General features: G+C 57.4%; 1 protein-coding gene across 1 annotated transcript in view; it reads right to left on the bottom strand.

The window, feature by feature from the left end:
- The window catches only part of Ephb2 (EPH receptor B2), a 160,811-nt gene extending 150,853 nt beyond the window's left edge, over positions 1–9,958 (bottom strand). The window contains exon 1 of the mRNA XM_042688572.1: positions 9,886–9,958. Within this exon, the coding sequence (XP_042544506.1) occupies positions 9,886–9,946 (61 nt within the window). The 5' untranslated portion in view covers positions 9,947–9,958. The remainder of the gene's footprint in view (positions 1–9,885) is intronic.
- Positions 9,959–14,550: the final 4,592 nt, after the last annotated feature.

The following is a 14,550-nucleotide window of genomic DNA, read 5'->3' as shown; positions in this document are numbered from 1 at the left end:
TGGAGGTGTGGCTCAAGAGGTAGAGTGCCAACTTTGAGTGAAAAATTAAAAAAAAAAACAAGAGTGCAAGGACCTAAGTTTAAGCCCTAGTACAGGCAAAGAAAGAAAGGTGGGGAGAAAGGAAGAAAGAAGGAAAGAAGGAGAGAAAGAGAAAAAGAAAATAAAGCAGGAGAAAGAGAAAAATTAAAAATCCCAAAGAAGACGGGCTCTCTGCCTGCATCTGCGGGACACCTGCAAGATGGATCTCATGGTCCTGGGCTGCTGTGAAGGGCAGGAAAGCAGGAGTGTGCAAGGAAGTTAGAGGGAAAGTCCTGCACTAGCACCCCACGGCAGTTCTGTGGCCTCAACCTCCCTATCTGCACAATGGTGCTAATGGTACCCTCCCTGAATATTTGCCTTATTTAGAGCTCCTTAAACTGCCAGCCAGTGAGCCAATTCCCGAAGGCAGACATAGTTTGGTTTGGCCAGGGATCATAACTCTAGGTTGAAATCACTGAACACTGAAAATTCCTATCTTCCAGCAGGGCACCATGGCTCACGCTTGTAATCCCAGCTACAGGAAGCAGAAAGTGGGAGGATGGAGGCTTGCAATCAGCCTGGGGATGGGGGAGTCATGAGACTCTCCCCCCTTCATTCCCAGCCAATGAGCAGAGTGTGGTTGTACACCTGTCATCCTAGCTATGCAAGAGGCATAAATAGGAGACTCACAGTCCAGACAAGAATGTGAAACCCTATTTGAAAAATAACAAAGGCAAAAAGGGCTGGGGACTTGGCTCAACTGGTAAAGCATGTCTATCTAGTAAGCATAAGGCTGTAGTTCAAATCACAGGACCGGTGGAAGCCAGTGGCTCAAGTCTATAATCCTAGCTACTCAGGAGGCCGAGATCTGAGGACTGCAGTTCAAAGCCAGCCTGAGAAAAGTCTGTGAGATTCTTACCTCCAATTAACCACCAAAAAGCTAGATAAAACTGTGGCTAGATAGAACTGTGGCTAGCCCTGAGCAATAAAGGTCAGGGACAGTGCCCAGGCCCTCAGTTCAAGCCCCATGACTGAGTGGCACCAAAAAAAAAAAAGAAAGGAAAAAAAAAGTAGTGCCAACAAAACAACCAATAACCTTCCCATAAACATCAAAATTTTGCGGATTAGAAACTCTGGGCAAATTTGGCCCTTATTCTCGCAGGAAAGGCAAGGTCAGGAGTGACACCTTTTAAAATGTGTCTTTAAACAGGACACACTTTTCCTAGGGCACCACTTTTCCTCTCTTGGCCACCAGCAAGGCCAGCTGCAGTCTGAGGTTGCCAACCAGGGCTCTTGTGCTTTATTACCTGTGTGATGCTGGGCTTGATTTCCTGTTCAGCAACAAACAAGAAGCCCTATCTCTTGCTCAGTGATTTAACATAAAACCCAACTGCGAATTGCCCCGTGTGCCCCTTCACACAAGTCTGACGCACAGAGCTCAGCCCCACCCATCCACGTCAATGGGTGCACGCATTTACTTTCCCGCACATGGGGCCTATCTGGGCTCCAAACTAAGATTTGACAGCAAGAAGAAATGCATGAGAAGTCACCAGGTGCCTGCGGCTCACACCTGTAATCCTAGTTTCTCAAGCAGCTGAGATCTGAGGGTTGCAATTCAAAGCCAAGCCTGGGCAGAAAAGTCCATGAGACTTACTTTTTTTCCTGGTTGTTGCTCATAGGGCTTGCACTCAGGGCCTGGCTGCTGTCCCTGAGCTTTGCTACTCAATGATAGTGCTCTATACTACTTTGAGCCACAACGACACTTCTGGTTTTCTGGTAGTTAATTGGAGATTAAGAGTCTTACCGATTTTCCTGCCTGGGCTGGCTTTGAACCTCAAATCTCAGCTTCCTGAGTAGCTAGGGTTCCAGGCGTGAGCCATCAGAGCCTGGCTTATGGGACTCTTTTTATCTTCTGTTAACCACCAAAAAAGCCAGAAGCCGTGCTGTCTGACCAGGGAGGCAGCAGCCATTCAGCTCTAGCCAACTGCAGCCACGTGGAAACGTGGGCCTAGCAAAGCCAGATTGTCTGACTGTTCAGAGAAGCCAGAAACAGATTTTCCTATAAAATCTCTTGATTTTGAAAGGTTGGTAAGAAATCCGAACAGGAATGCAGTTCTCCGGGCTATTGGGACTGGCTTTGGCCTTCCAGTTTGGTTCAGCCACCAGCATTGGGCAAGTTATATTATTCCCCCAAGCCTCAGTTTCCCCAACTCTAGAATGGCCCCTCCTTGGCTCCTGACCACGTACAGGGTCACTGAGAAACCTGATGAGCTCATGTCCCTGGAATCAAGCTGCGAACGGCCCGTGACTGTTCGTCACCCCCGTCTCTGCGGAGAGCCCCTTGCTGGGTAATGAGTTAACACCCGATTTGTCTAAGTTACAACAACATTATTCTGACCATTATGACAGAGATTGCATTTTTATGGCAGGTTTGTGAGTTCCAGAATCCTCCCGCTTGCATTATCTCAGGATGCTTGCTGACGGAGTCACAGGCTGGACTGCTGCCTTGGAGACCCGCAGCGGAGCCAAGCCCAGCCTTGGAGCAGGGAGCCATGTTCTAGAAGTGGCTGCACTGCAGGCCCAAAGGGGGTTTCAGAGTTGGTGGGAGCTGGGTTTGAATCTCTGCCTCACCACTCTCCTAGGGCTAGGCAGTGTCTCAGCTTTGCTCTTCTGTACAGCGGGTGTGACCACGGCCCTGGGAGGACACTTGGTCCAGCTTCTGGCATCCCCTTACGGCTCAGCCATAAAGGACCCCACCTTGGGAATGGGGCCCCCGTGGGGTGGGGAAGCCCACAGAGGCAGGTCTGGGGCCTCTAGTTGTCCTCAAGCAAAAGGCTCAGAGTTTGACTCTGGTTTATTTGCAGGGTGTTCTCCTGCGCTTTCTCACTCAAGGCCGGCACTCTACCACTTGAACCACAGCTCTTCTTCTGGCTTTTTCGTATTAATGGGTTACCAGGGTCTCATGGACTTTTCTGCCTGGGCTGGTCTCAAATTGCCATCCTCCGTTCTCGGCCTTCTGAATAGCTAAGATTACAGGAGTGAGCCACCCGTGTCTGGCTTTGATTCTATCTTTGACTTTTCCCTAGGTGAGGACAGGCCCAGGGCAGAGCTGGAGACCAAAAGGAAAGGGGCCCTTATTTCCCCCCACTCTGAGCCCAGCTTCCCCTGGGCATGGAACCATGGGGCAGCCGTGAGCATTCATTCTGCTCCTGGCCTGAGGCTGTCCTCACTCAGCCTTGCTCCTACTAACTCATTCCTTCCCCACAATCATTCATTCAGAGATGAGGGAGCCCGGGCTCAGAGGGGATGGTAACAAGCTAGAAAGGAAAGGATAGCCTGTCTCCACCCAGGGCCCCAGCTATTTACAGAAGAGGAGGGGAATGGCTAGGCAGGACTAAGCTAAAGGGATGAGGGATTTCAGAAAAAGCAGCAAGTACTTCCTGGGGGCAGGATGTGTGTGTGTGTGTGTGTGTGTGTGTGTGTGTGTGTGTGTATGTGTGTGTATGTGTGTATGTATGTATGTATGTATGTATGTATGTATGTGCGCGTGTATGTGCGTGTGCGTGTGTGTGTATATGTATGTATGTGTATGTGTGTATGTGTGTGTATGTGTGTGTGCGTGTGTGTATGTATGTATGTATGTATGTATGTGTGCGTGTGTGTATGTGTGTGTATGTATGTATGTATGTGTGTGCGCGTGTGTATGTGTGTATGTATGTATGTATGTGTATGTGTGTGTGTGTGCGTGTGTATGTATGTATGTATGTATGTGTGTGCGTGCATGTGTGTGTGAACACCTCACACCCACGGTAACGAATGAAGCTGGACAGGACTATCAGTGTTGTGTGGCACAGACTTGAACACGGGATCCCATTTATCTTCCGGATGAAGACTGCGATTCAGAGCGCTGTATTCTCTCTCAGGGCCACAGAGCAGGCGAGGACTCTCCCAGAGGGAATCCCTGGGACCAGACCGGATAGCAGGTGGCACCAGGAAACTCACCAGCAGCAAGGCCTCCCAGCACCAGGCAGGCTCCAGGTGACAATGGGCTGAAGAGACTGGGGTCCCCACCCCCCACCTTCCGAAGGGCAGCTGCTCTAAAAGGCCCTAAAAGGCTTCCAAGGCCTTATCAGGCTGGCCGTGCCGTCCCGGGCTACCAGGTGCTGCTTCAACGGCTCTGGTAGCCCCACCCCTGGAGCAGTGCAAACATTCTGGTCCTCCCATCCTCCCCCCCCCCCCCCCGCCAGGCCGGCTCTAATTCAGCAGCCAGTCACAGGCAGCCGCTGGGGAGGTGGGCACAGGCCCTGATTGATTTCATTTCATTTCAGTCTTTCCCAGTTTCCGACTGAGATTTCTCCTCCTCTCCCGGGAGTCCTGGGTTTTATCCTAGGCCACTGGAGAGACCTGGAGAGTTGTGTTTAAAATAGAGTCCCACACCTCAGTCCCTAGCTACTAGACTGCCAGCCAAGCCTGGCAGGCAGGCCAGGGCGCAGACTGGAGTCTTGGTAGGAGGTGCAGTCAGGTCCACTGTGGTCAGAAAGTCCACCCTGATTTGTAGCCCCTTAACCTGCAAAGGGAGTTCAGGCCCCTGCATTGCCTTGCCCAGTCCTCCTTCGCCAGCCATGGCCATCTGCCCCTTCTGTGCGTAGGGACACAGCCATGAGATGCTATTCACAAATGAGCCCTGGGCAGGTAGAGTTGGACAGCCACTACCCTGGGCTGAGGGCTGAGCAAAATGCCCAGAGAACCCATCCCCATGTGACATTCATGAAGTACCGGGATAAACGGGTCCAGACAAGAGGGGCTGGGTCTGCAGCAGGCTAGGCAGGGTGGCAGCAAGGGGTGCACTGGACTCCAGAGGTGTGGCGTGGGGGCAGGGGTTAATCAGTGCGAAAGCTAAGGCCCCTCTCCCCAGGAAAGATACCTATCCTATCTATCTATCTATCTATCTATCTATCTATCTATCTATCTATCTATCTATCTATCTATCTAGTGCTGGTCCTAGGGCTTGAACTCAGGACCTAGGTGCTGTCCCTCAGTTTTTTGTTTTTTGTTCAAGACTGGTAAACTCTAACACTTGAGCCACAGCTCCATTTCCCACTTTTTCCTGGTTTGTTGGGGACAAAGGTCTTGCAGACTTTTCTGTGCAGGCTGACTTTGAACTGCACTCCTCTGATCTCAGCCTCCTGAGTAGCTAGGATGAAGGGTTCGGGAAAGCCATCTTAAGCTAAGGATTTAAGGCAAATCTTGGGTGACCAAGGGGTGAGGATAGAGCGCCTTCCTGGAGAGGCGCTGAGACTGCACATCACACGCACACAGGTGTCGAAGGCAGTTCTGTGGGGTCAGAGGAACCTCTGGACGTAATAGCAGGCAGTGCTGGGATTTGAACTCAGGTCTGTCGCTTCGGACGGCTGCACCTCCCTCCTTTCCACCCACTACCTTTCACACAGTCATCCAGCCCTGTCCCCCATCACAGCCAGAACATTTCTCCACCCAGCCCCTGAGCAGTGGAGCAGCTGGCAGTCAGGCAGGGCCGCACAGATAGGAGAGGAAGGAAGGAGCGGTCTACAGCACTGCGTTTTGAAGCTAAGCCCCCGTTTCTCGGCTACCTCCACACATGAAAGCTGCCTCCTCTGAAATGAGAGGCAGAAGAAACAAACATGAAAGAACCCAGCTCCAATTAGTTCCACTGCAGGTCACCCAGGCTCAGCTAGGAGATGCCCAAGAGGCCTGCCCGGTGGGGCTGGGGGAGGGCGGCAGACCAGGGTGAAAGGAGAGAGGCCAGCTCTCTTCCCTCACCCAGCAAAAGGGCTTTTGTCTGAATGCACAGGGCCGACGATGGCCCATTGGACCCTTTGCTCTGGCTGAGCGGTCTTCTTCATTACCCTCAAGCACTTCCCTGAAGCCTGATCCCCTCGCCCCCCCCCATCCTTGGTGTCTTCCTCCAGGAAGACTTCCTTGATTTGCCCAATAAAAGCTGTCTTCCATGTCTCTCATTCCCATGATGCTTACTACATAATATAATAATATAACAGAATGCATGCACTCATCCATCCATCCACTCACTCTGTGTTCCTTAGCTGACTATGTTTTGGTCCCGGAGCCCTCACATGGCCGGGTAAAGTGTAGGCCCTGAGATGGCTCAGCAAATATGGCAGCCAAAAGTCTCCTCCCTCTTGCTTTATACCAGCGAGGGGACTGGAACAAGGAAAGGACTGTCTTCACCTTGCCAGGTGGCAGGGGATTATTAACAAAAGCAGGAGACAAAGTAGCATTCCCAGAGGGCCTCTGGGAAGGTAGCATCTGAACCAAGTTCTTTGGACCCCAGCTATGGACACAAAACAGGCTGGATGGGCCTCGCCCTCAGGGAATGCACAATCTCCCGGGCGACCGACAAGCTGGCCTTGTCCCAACCTGTCCCAAGCGCACAGGACCCCATTTGGCTCACCTGAAATCCCCAAACAACTGCAGCCAGAGATCATTACACACACTCATCTGACCAGGTGGCTCCCAGACTCCCGACTGCCCTCGGCACCGTATCCACACTCCCCAGCCTTCCACGCTAGCCCATCTGGACCAGACCTATTTCCACCGCTGCCTCAATGGATGCCTATCTCAGACCCACGTGACGAGGTCAGTGTGCTATGCGATTCCAACCAGCGCCCTCCTCAGTGTGGCCCCCAAACCCAGCCTCCTTAAGAGCATAGTTCCTCAACCTGCCAGGAGGCTGCTGCAAGCTCACAGCTGATGGCAGGGAGGAGAGAGAGCGAGGGAATGTGGTGAAGTGCACAGCCATAAAGGAGGACATAACCCTTTGCAGCCCAAACTGGGCCCCAGGTAGTTTGCAGCTTCCGGCCGGCCAAACTTGGGAGGTGCATTCCTCCCTCCCTGCCAGCCAGCAGGTCCCCTGCCTCCCCGCCCACCCCTGGGTCTGGCAGCGTACCCGTCAGAGAGGAAGATGCCTAACTATCCTGAGAACAACTGTGGAACTGTGAGGAAGGGGCTGCTTCTTCTCAAGACCCCAGCCGCTGGATTCCACGTAGCGTCAGGCAGGCCACCATCCTCCTCTTCCGTTGGATGTGTCCCCTGGGCTCCCCATGGCTCTCCAAGCCCCAACTCCAGATGTTCCACACTTTGTTTTTCTTGGAGGGGTCTCATGGCTTGGGGGAGATACTAAGCTCACCATTCTTCTCCAGGAACACCCGCCACAACTCTCTCTCTCCCCTTCCAAACATTCCACAAGCCCGAGCTAGGGGTTTTCTAGAGCCTTAATGCTCAGGGCAGCCCAGATAGACACTGGGAAGCCAGTGAATGGAAGGAAGGGAAAGGAATCAGAGAAGAGAGGACAGGAGGGGAAGAAAGGGGAAGAAAGGGCAGGGGACCGGAGGGGAAGAGGAGGGCAGGGGAGGTGGGTGCTTCCATACGGTTCCCACAGAGAAGGCTGCTTCTGGCAGGGAGCCCAGGTGTCCCCTGAAAGTGCTGCTCCCAGTACCACCCACTCCCATCCTTCCTTCCACAAAAGCCATGCCCAGTCCTTCCAGGGGGCTCTTCCCTAGTGGCGTCTGGTCTGATCCTCACAAATCCCCATCAGACTGACAGGAAAGGCACCGTGAGCGCCTCCTGTGACAGAAGAGGATCTGGGGTTCCCAGGGTGAAGAGAACCCCAAAACATTAGCTAGACACTGTCACACCCGGAGAAACAGGCCTTGGCAAGAAGGCAGCTGTCCCCAGTGGGTCCCACAACTCAGGAGCAGATCCCTGACTCCTAGCTCACACCATCTCCCAGTTCCGTGCTGACCCCTGATGGACCAGGTCACTTGGCATCCAGGGGATAAGAAAAGCCTAAAGTAATGTGTGGGGTGCCCCACTGCAGCCCTGCAGCGGAGCCCTCCCCCAGATGCCCTCAAGGGGCAGTGCAGGGGCCAACCCCTCCTGTGACATCAGCCGCCCACCGGCTCTGTGTCCAGAACCCGCCACACCCCCTGCCAAGGCCATGGCTGGACAGATGTGGCCCTTCCATCTACCCCATGGTAATTAAAAACACACGCAGGCTTCTTCCAACTCAGGAGAGGCCAATTTTCATCCCCTCCAGCCTTGCAACCTAAATAGCAATATTTATGCCAAGCGCTCCATAATACTGTAAACATCCCAGCCTATAGCGGGCCAGCACATGAGTCACCCACCCAAAGCCCGTGTAAGAAGTGGTACCTCAGCCCTTCTCCTGGGAGCTCCCGCCAACAGCTGGGCCCCGGGGCTGCCCTCCACACCCAGGGCCCATGGGACCCTGGGTGCCCCCCACTCTGGGAAACCGCAGGCAGCCGCCAAAATCTTCCTCCAGGAGCCAGAGGACGGCTGCCCCATGCCAGAAGCTGTGTCTGCCAACCAGGGGCCCCGCGCCACGCGCCCACCCGCTGCGGTCACTACAAGACATACTGGGCGAGAAACAGAAGTTATCATACGGGGTGCCATCACCCCCACAGACCACAGCCCCGTTGTCTGCCTTGTCAGGGGTTTTGTTGTTGTTGTTTTAACACTTGGAGAGAGGAAGGGGCTCCTTGCCACCCAAAGTTGGGGAGGAGCTTATGCGTGACCCCTCAAACCTATGGTACAGAATCTTGGAAGGACACACACACACACACACACACACACACACACACACCCCAATTAGGACTAGGAAACTCACTTCAAGAATTCATTCCATTTTTATGATCCATCAGCCAGGGGGTGAGATATCTGGGCTGTTCTGAGCCTCAGTTTCCCTACGTGTCACCCTGGAGTAAGAATCAGCTGTCACCGAGCTTTGCCAGCAAGACTTCTCGGGAAAGATTCCACCCAGCCGTGGGCGGGAAAGCAGTCCGCGCGGCGCGGAGCACCTGGTCAGCCCCGCAGCGCGGTGCCCGGCGCGGGCGCGGGCGCGGGCGCGGGCGGACGCGGCGTCGGGAGCAAAGTACTTCCTAACTGGAAAGCGCGGCACACGCGACAGCCCGCACCCATCCCGGTTCGGTTCTCGCCTAGCCAGCCCGGCCGTTCCCGGTGGACACACCCAGACCCCACTCACAACTTTCCCCCAGCCCTCGGGTCCTCCGTCCCTGGGGGTCGGGTGGTACCGATGCGGGAGGCCACGGGGCGGGGGGGGGGGCGACCCCCGCCCGCCGGCCCGGGCCAAGGCCAGCACACGGCCAGGGCGGCTGGTGGGGGTGGGGGGGTCCCCGGGGCTTCGGCCGCCCGCCTCGGGGCGGTGGCCGGCGGGGCAGCCTCGGGGACCCCGCGCGGCGGAGCGGTGCCCACGGCGCCACCCCGCGCGGTCCTCCCGGGGAGGGGACCCCTTTGTACGCCGCGGGCGACGGGCGGCCGCCGGGCGCGCTCGCCTCCCCGCCGCCCGTCCCCGCTCTCCGGGGCTCCGGGCCGCGCCCCCGAGGGTCCGGACGCGGAGCCCCCCGGCCCGGCGAGGCCGCGCTGCCTCCTTCCCCCCTTTGCTCCCTGCCAAACTTTCCAGCCCCGACCGCGCTCCGGGGGCCCCCGGCCCGCGCCCCCCTCCACCGGGTGCCGAGCCAGGCCGGGGCCGGCGCGCGGGGCCGGGGGGCGTCGGGCGCGCGTGGGCACAGCCCTCGGCCCTGGGCGGCGCTCGCCGGGCGGCTACAAAGCCTCGGCAAGATGGGTCCCCCTCGCCCCTCCCGACACAGCCGAGCGGCGCCCGCGGGGCCTCCCCGCGCCGCCCCGCGCCCGGACGGACACACCTCCGCGCGGCCACCTGCGCCCGGCGCGAGCCCCCGGGCAAACTTTGCGGCCGCGGGCGCCGGGGGGGCGCGGGGTCCCCGGCCGGCCGCTCCCCGCCCCCACCGCCGCCCCGGCCCCCGCCCCGCTCACCTTCCACCGCGGCGAGCAGCGGCAGCAGCAGCAGCGCGGCCCCCAGCCTCCGCAGGGCCATGGCTGCGCTTCCCGGCGCTCGGGCCGCGGCGCCGCGGGGCCCGGGCGGGAGCGCGCGCGCCCCGGGCTCGGGGGGCCGGCGGGGGGGCGGGGGGCGGCGAGGCGCGGCGCACACACAGCCGCCGCCGCCGCCGCGCAGCCAGCAGAATGAGCCATCGGCCCGGGCCGAGCGGGGACCCGGGCTCCGCCAGCGCCGGGCGCCGCCCACCGCAGCCGCGGCCGCGGGGGGAGCCGGGCCCGGGCCCCCGCGCCCCGCGCGCGCCCCCGCGCCCGCCGCCGCCGTCGCCCCGCGGCGTCGCCGCCCCCCGGGCCCGCCGAGCCCGCCCCGGGGGCCGCGCCCGAGCCGGGGCGCCGCCACCCCGAGACGCCCGGGCGCCGCGACCCCGCGTCCCCCCCCCCGCGCGCCGCAGTGGTCTCTCCCGGCGCGGAGGCTCCTCCGGATAAAGCCGCGATTCCGGCCCGAGCGAGCCCAGTCTTTATTGAACGCTGCGGAGCCGCCGGGCGCCCGGCGCGGGGAACGGGCGCGGGGACCCGCGGGGAGGGCGGGGTGGGGGCCCGGGGAGGGCGGGGCCCGGGCCGCGGACGCGGGGCGGCCCACCTGTCGGGGCCGGGGTGGGGGGCGCCACCCCTCGCCCCGCCGCCCGGGCCGCTGCGGCTCCCGGAGGGACCGGCCTGCCACGAATGGGAAAAAATCAAATCACATTTAAAAAGACAAAAATGAAGGGGGTGGACGGGGGCGGGGGGCTGGGAACAAACCCGGCGGCGTTCCCAGGCGGAGGCCCGGGCCGGGGCTCCCTCCGCGCCTGGGCGTCCGAGCCCCTCCCCGCGGACCCTTTCTCCGTCCGAGGCGCGCGCCCTCCCCGGCGGCTCTCCGGGCGCCGAGGACTCGGGGCGCAGACGCCCCCACCCACCCCGCCGGGCCCCGGGCCCGTCTGGGCCGCTGGTCCCTTCGGGGTGCGGGGGAAGCACTCGGGCCCCCGTGGTCTCGGTCTGGGCCCAGCCCGGCTCTGACAGCCTTCATCACCGTCATCATTACCCGGCTCCGCCGAGGCCCGCTGGTGGATGGGCTGCAGGGCGCCGTGGGAACCACCCGGGCAGGGCCCCCGGGGCCTTCGCGAGCCCCATTCCCGGCAGTCAGGCTTCAGAGGAGGCGCACCGTGGAGAGGGTGCTGAGGGAGGACATGAAGGTTCGGCCTCTGCCCCCCCCCCCCGGATTCCCGTCCCTTTGTCCCCCAGGCTGGCAAAAATCTCCCAGAAATCTGACAGTCCACGCCAAGGAATGGCTACTACGGCCGCCGAGGCCCCACGGAAGGGTTGGGAAAGCGGGTCATCTTTTGACTGTCCTAGCGCCCATCTGAACTGGGTGACTCCCCGGGAGACCCGCAGGAGGAGGTCAGCCCTTGGAGGCTGAAAGAGACTGAGGAGGCTTTGAGTGGCCCTAATTGGGGGGGGGGGGTATCAATGAGGTTGGTCCCAGCTTGAGGAAGGGGGATTCCCTCTCCTGGGCACAGCAGCTTCAGTGGTTGGTGCTAATCAGTGCCATCCATAGATTGCCCATTACAGAAATATTTATCGAGCACCTATTACACACACTAGGCCGACGCGGCTTTTCTGCCTTATTTCTAGCCTTCCCTCCACCCTGACCCACTGGGGGCTGCCTTCCTCTTTGGCTCAAGAAATCAGGCCGGGGCTCAGCTTCGTTTACACATCATCCAGTCAGGTACTGACCTTCAAAGGTGGAGCAACTGAGGACCAGAGAACTCATCGGCTCAGGGTCACACAGCATGTTGGAGCGGAGATTGCACCCCAGTCTGCGGCTGATCCCTCAGCCTTCCCGGAGCACAGACAGCTCAGGGAGTCCACTTCCAGGTCCACCTGAAGTTCTGTAATAGATATCATACCTGGATCTTTACCTAGCCAGGCAGAGGTCATGGTAGCAATAAGAGCCCCCCTTCTCCCCTCTCCCTTCTTTCTTCCTACACCTGTTTTTATTTCCCATTTGGGATCCTATAGCGTAACTGACATTTGCCATCTAACCAGACCCATCTTCTGGGGTCCCTTGGCAACTGTCTTTGCCCAGGTGTACACTCCACTTGCCAGCCTTCTTCCAAAGGCTGGGGACCCCCCCCTCCCCCCCCCCTCCCCAGACACACAACTTCCACAGCCGTTGACCTCAACCTCTGACCCACCCAGCTACCCCCACCCAGGCCCCTGCTGGTCTCTGATCGTTTGATGGTCCCAGGTTTGCATTTTGCATATCACCCTGACTGAAGGTGAGCTACCTGCGGGGAACCTGACCCTCCCGGCAGGGGGCAGAGAGCTGGAGGCCGCCTTCCCGGTTCCGAACCGCAGAGGAAGCCGAGGCTGGAGGCTTCATTCCTCTAATGACAACAGCTCCTCCTTCCCACTTGCAATCACGCTTTAACAGTTTACAAAGCAGCATTCACACCCATCAACTCCACTCATGTAAATGCAGCCAGCCGGCCCTGCCAGCCAACCAGCCACGCCTGCAGCCCCAGAGTGCAGCGTTCAGAGGGGGACCCCAGGACCCTGAGAGGGGAAGGTACTGGCCCAAGGACACTCTGATCGTTTTGTTGTTTTAGTGCAGCTGCCGGGCTGCGGTGACCTGACTTGTCGGTGTCTCTTTCAATCAAATCTGATTGACAGATCGTAATTAGACATCTCACAGGCTGGGGAGGAAGATGCAGAGACGAGGCCCTGCTCCCTGGGGCCTGCGGGCGACCTACACGGGGAGAGCATACTGACCATCATGATGAATTCTAGGTCTGCTGGGATAGACGGAGGCTGTGAGCTGCACTAGTTAGGAGTCAGACGGGACCTAGACAGCAGAAAGCCCCAAGCCAAAGTGTGGAAGGGACTGCATACACAAAGGTCCTGGGGCAGGAGCTTACTGGGCACCTTCTAGCATTCTCTGCCCTCCTCCTCCCCCTTTCCAATCTTCCCTAGCTAAATTCAGGACCTGGCTAGTTGTAGATCAAACCATATATACAGCCAAGAAGGTCAGGCCAGGCCAGGCAAGGTCAGGCCAGGCTAGGCCAGGCTAGGCCAGGCTAGGCTAGGCCAGGAGGGTCTTATTATAGAGACTCAGTTCAACTTCTGTGGGTTCACTGTGTGATATCAGGCAAGGCCCCTGTTCTCTGGACCTGAGCGGGGAGAGTCACACATCTATCCCCATGAAGCTCAAGTGTCACCCCCACCCCCGACCAAATATAATGCAAACACAAAGGTAATTTAAAAATTTCTAGTTGTCTTATTTTAAAAGTAAGAGGAGGGGCCTGGGACTGTATCTTAATGGTAGAGTGCTTGCCTAGCATGTATGAAGCCCTGGGTTCGTTTCCTCAGTACCACATAAGCAGAAAAAGCCAGAAGTAGTGCTGTGGCTCAAGTGGTAGAGTGCTAGCCTTGAGCAAAAGCAGCTCAGGGACAGTGCCCAGGCCCTGAGTACAAGCCCAGGACTGGCAAAAAATAAATAAATAAATAAAATAAAATAAGAGGAGGGCTGGGATATAGCTCTATGGTAGAGCTTGTGCCTAGCATGTGTGAGAACCTGGCTTCCATTCCAGTGTGCACTTTGTGTGTGTGTGTGTGTGTGTGTGTAAGAGAGAGAGAGAGAGAGGGAGAGGGAGGGAGAGAGGGAGAGAGGGAGAGAGATCTTAGCATACTGAATAGCTAACCTTTCAAATGTGAGCTACTGTTTCCTGGCCAGGTGTGATTAACCCAATATTTCAGAAATATAGTTTCTATGAGAAATTAGTGACCTATCAATACTAAGTCCTTGAAATCTAATATTTTATATTTTGAATATTTTCATCAGAGACCAATTTTCAAGCATCTAGCTGCCGTACTGGATAGCACAGATGTGGACCCTGACTGCAGGAGTTATTCTGTGGGGTTGAAGCACTCTTTAAAAAGATGTCACTGCCAGGTGCTGTCGGCTCACACTCGTAATCCTAGCTACTCAGGAGGCTGAGATCTGAGGATCGAGGTTCAAAGCCAGCCTGGGCAGGAAAGTCTGTGAGACTCGTATCTCCAATTAACCACAGAAAAAGCCGGCAATAGTGCTGTGACTCAAGTGGTAGAGCGCTAGGCTTGAGCAAAAGGACTGCAGGGCCAGTGTCCAGGCCTGGAGTTCAAGCTCCAGTACTGGCAAAATAAATAATAAAGTCACTATTTTTATGGTTCTTAGGCTAGAACTCAGGACCTTACTTTTAGCTAAGCAGGTGCTCTGCCACCTAACATGGTCCCATGGAAAAGAGCTGTTTGGTGGAGGCAGGGGAGGGAGTCACTACTTCTGCCTGGACAGAGAGGGAAAGCTTCCCAGAGGAAGTGACGCTTTAAAGAAAACATCATCTTGATAGGTAATGGTCACACACACACGTGTGGACTGACATATGCTCCCCAGCAGTGTGGGGTTTGAACTCAGAGTCTTGCCCTTGATAGGCAGGCCCCTCACCACCTGAGCCAGACTCCCAGCTATTTTTGCTTTGGTTGTTTTTGAGGTAGTGTCTTAACATGTATGACCAGGCTAGACTGAACCATGATTTTACATTTCCCACATTGCTGGGCTGACCACTATGACTAGCT

Source organism: Dipodomys spectabilis, unplaced genomic scaffold (genome assembly GCF_019054845.1).
Source record: "Dipodomys spectabilis isolate Male_0828 unplaced genomic scaffold, ASM1905484v1 ptg000118l, whole genome shotgun sequence".
NCBI classification, from domain to species: Eukaryota; Metazoa; Chordata; class Mammalia; order Rodentia; family Heteromyidae; genus Dipodomys; species Dipodomys spectabilis.
The sequence above is the reverse complement of the archived record's forward strand: the minus strand, read 5'-3'. Positions and strand labels throughout refer to the sequence as shown.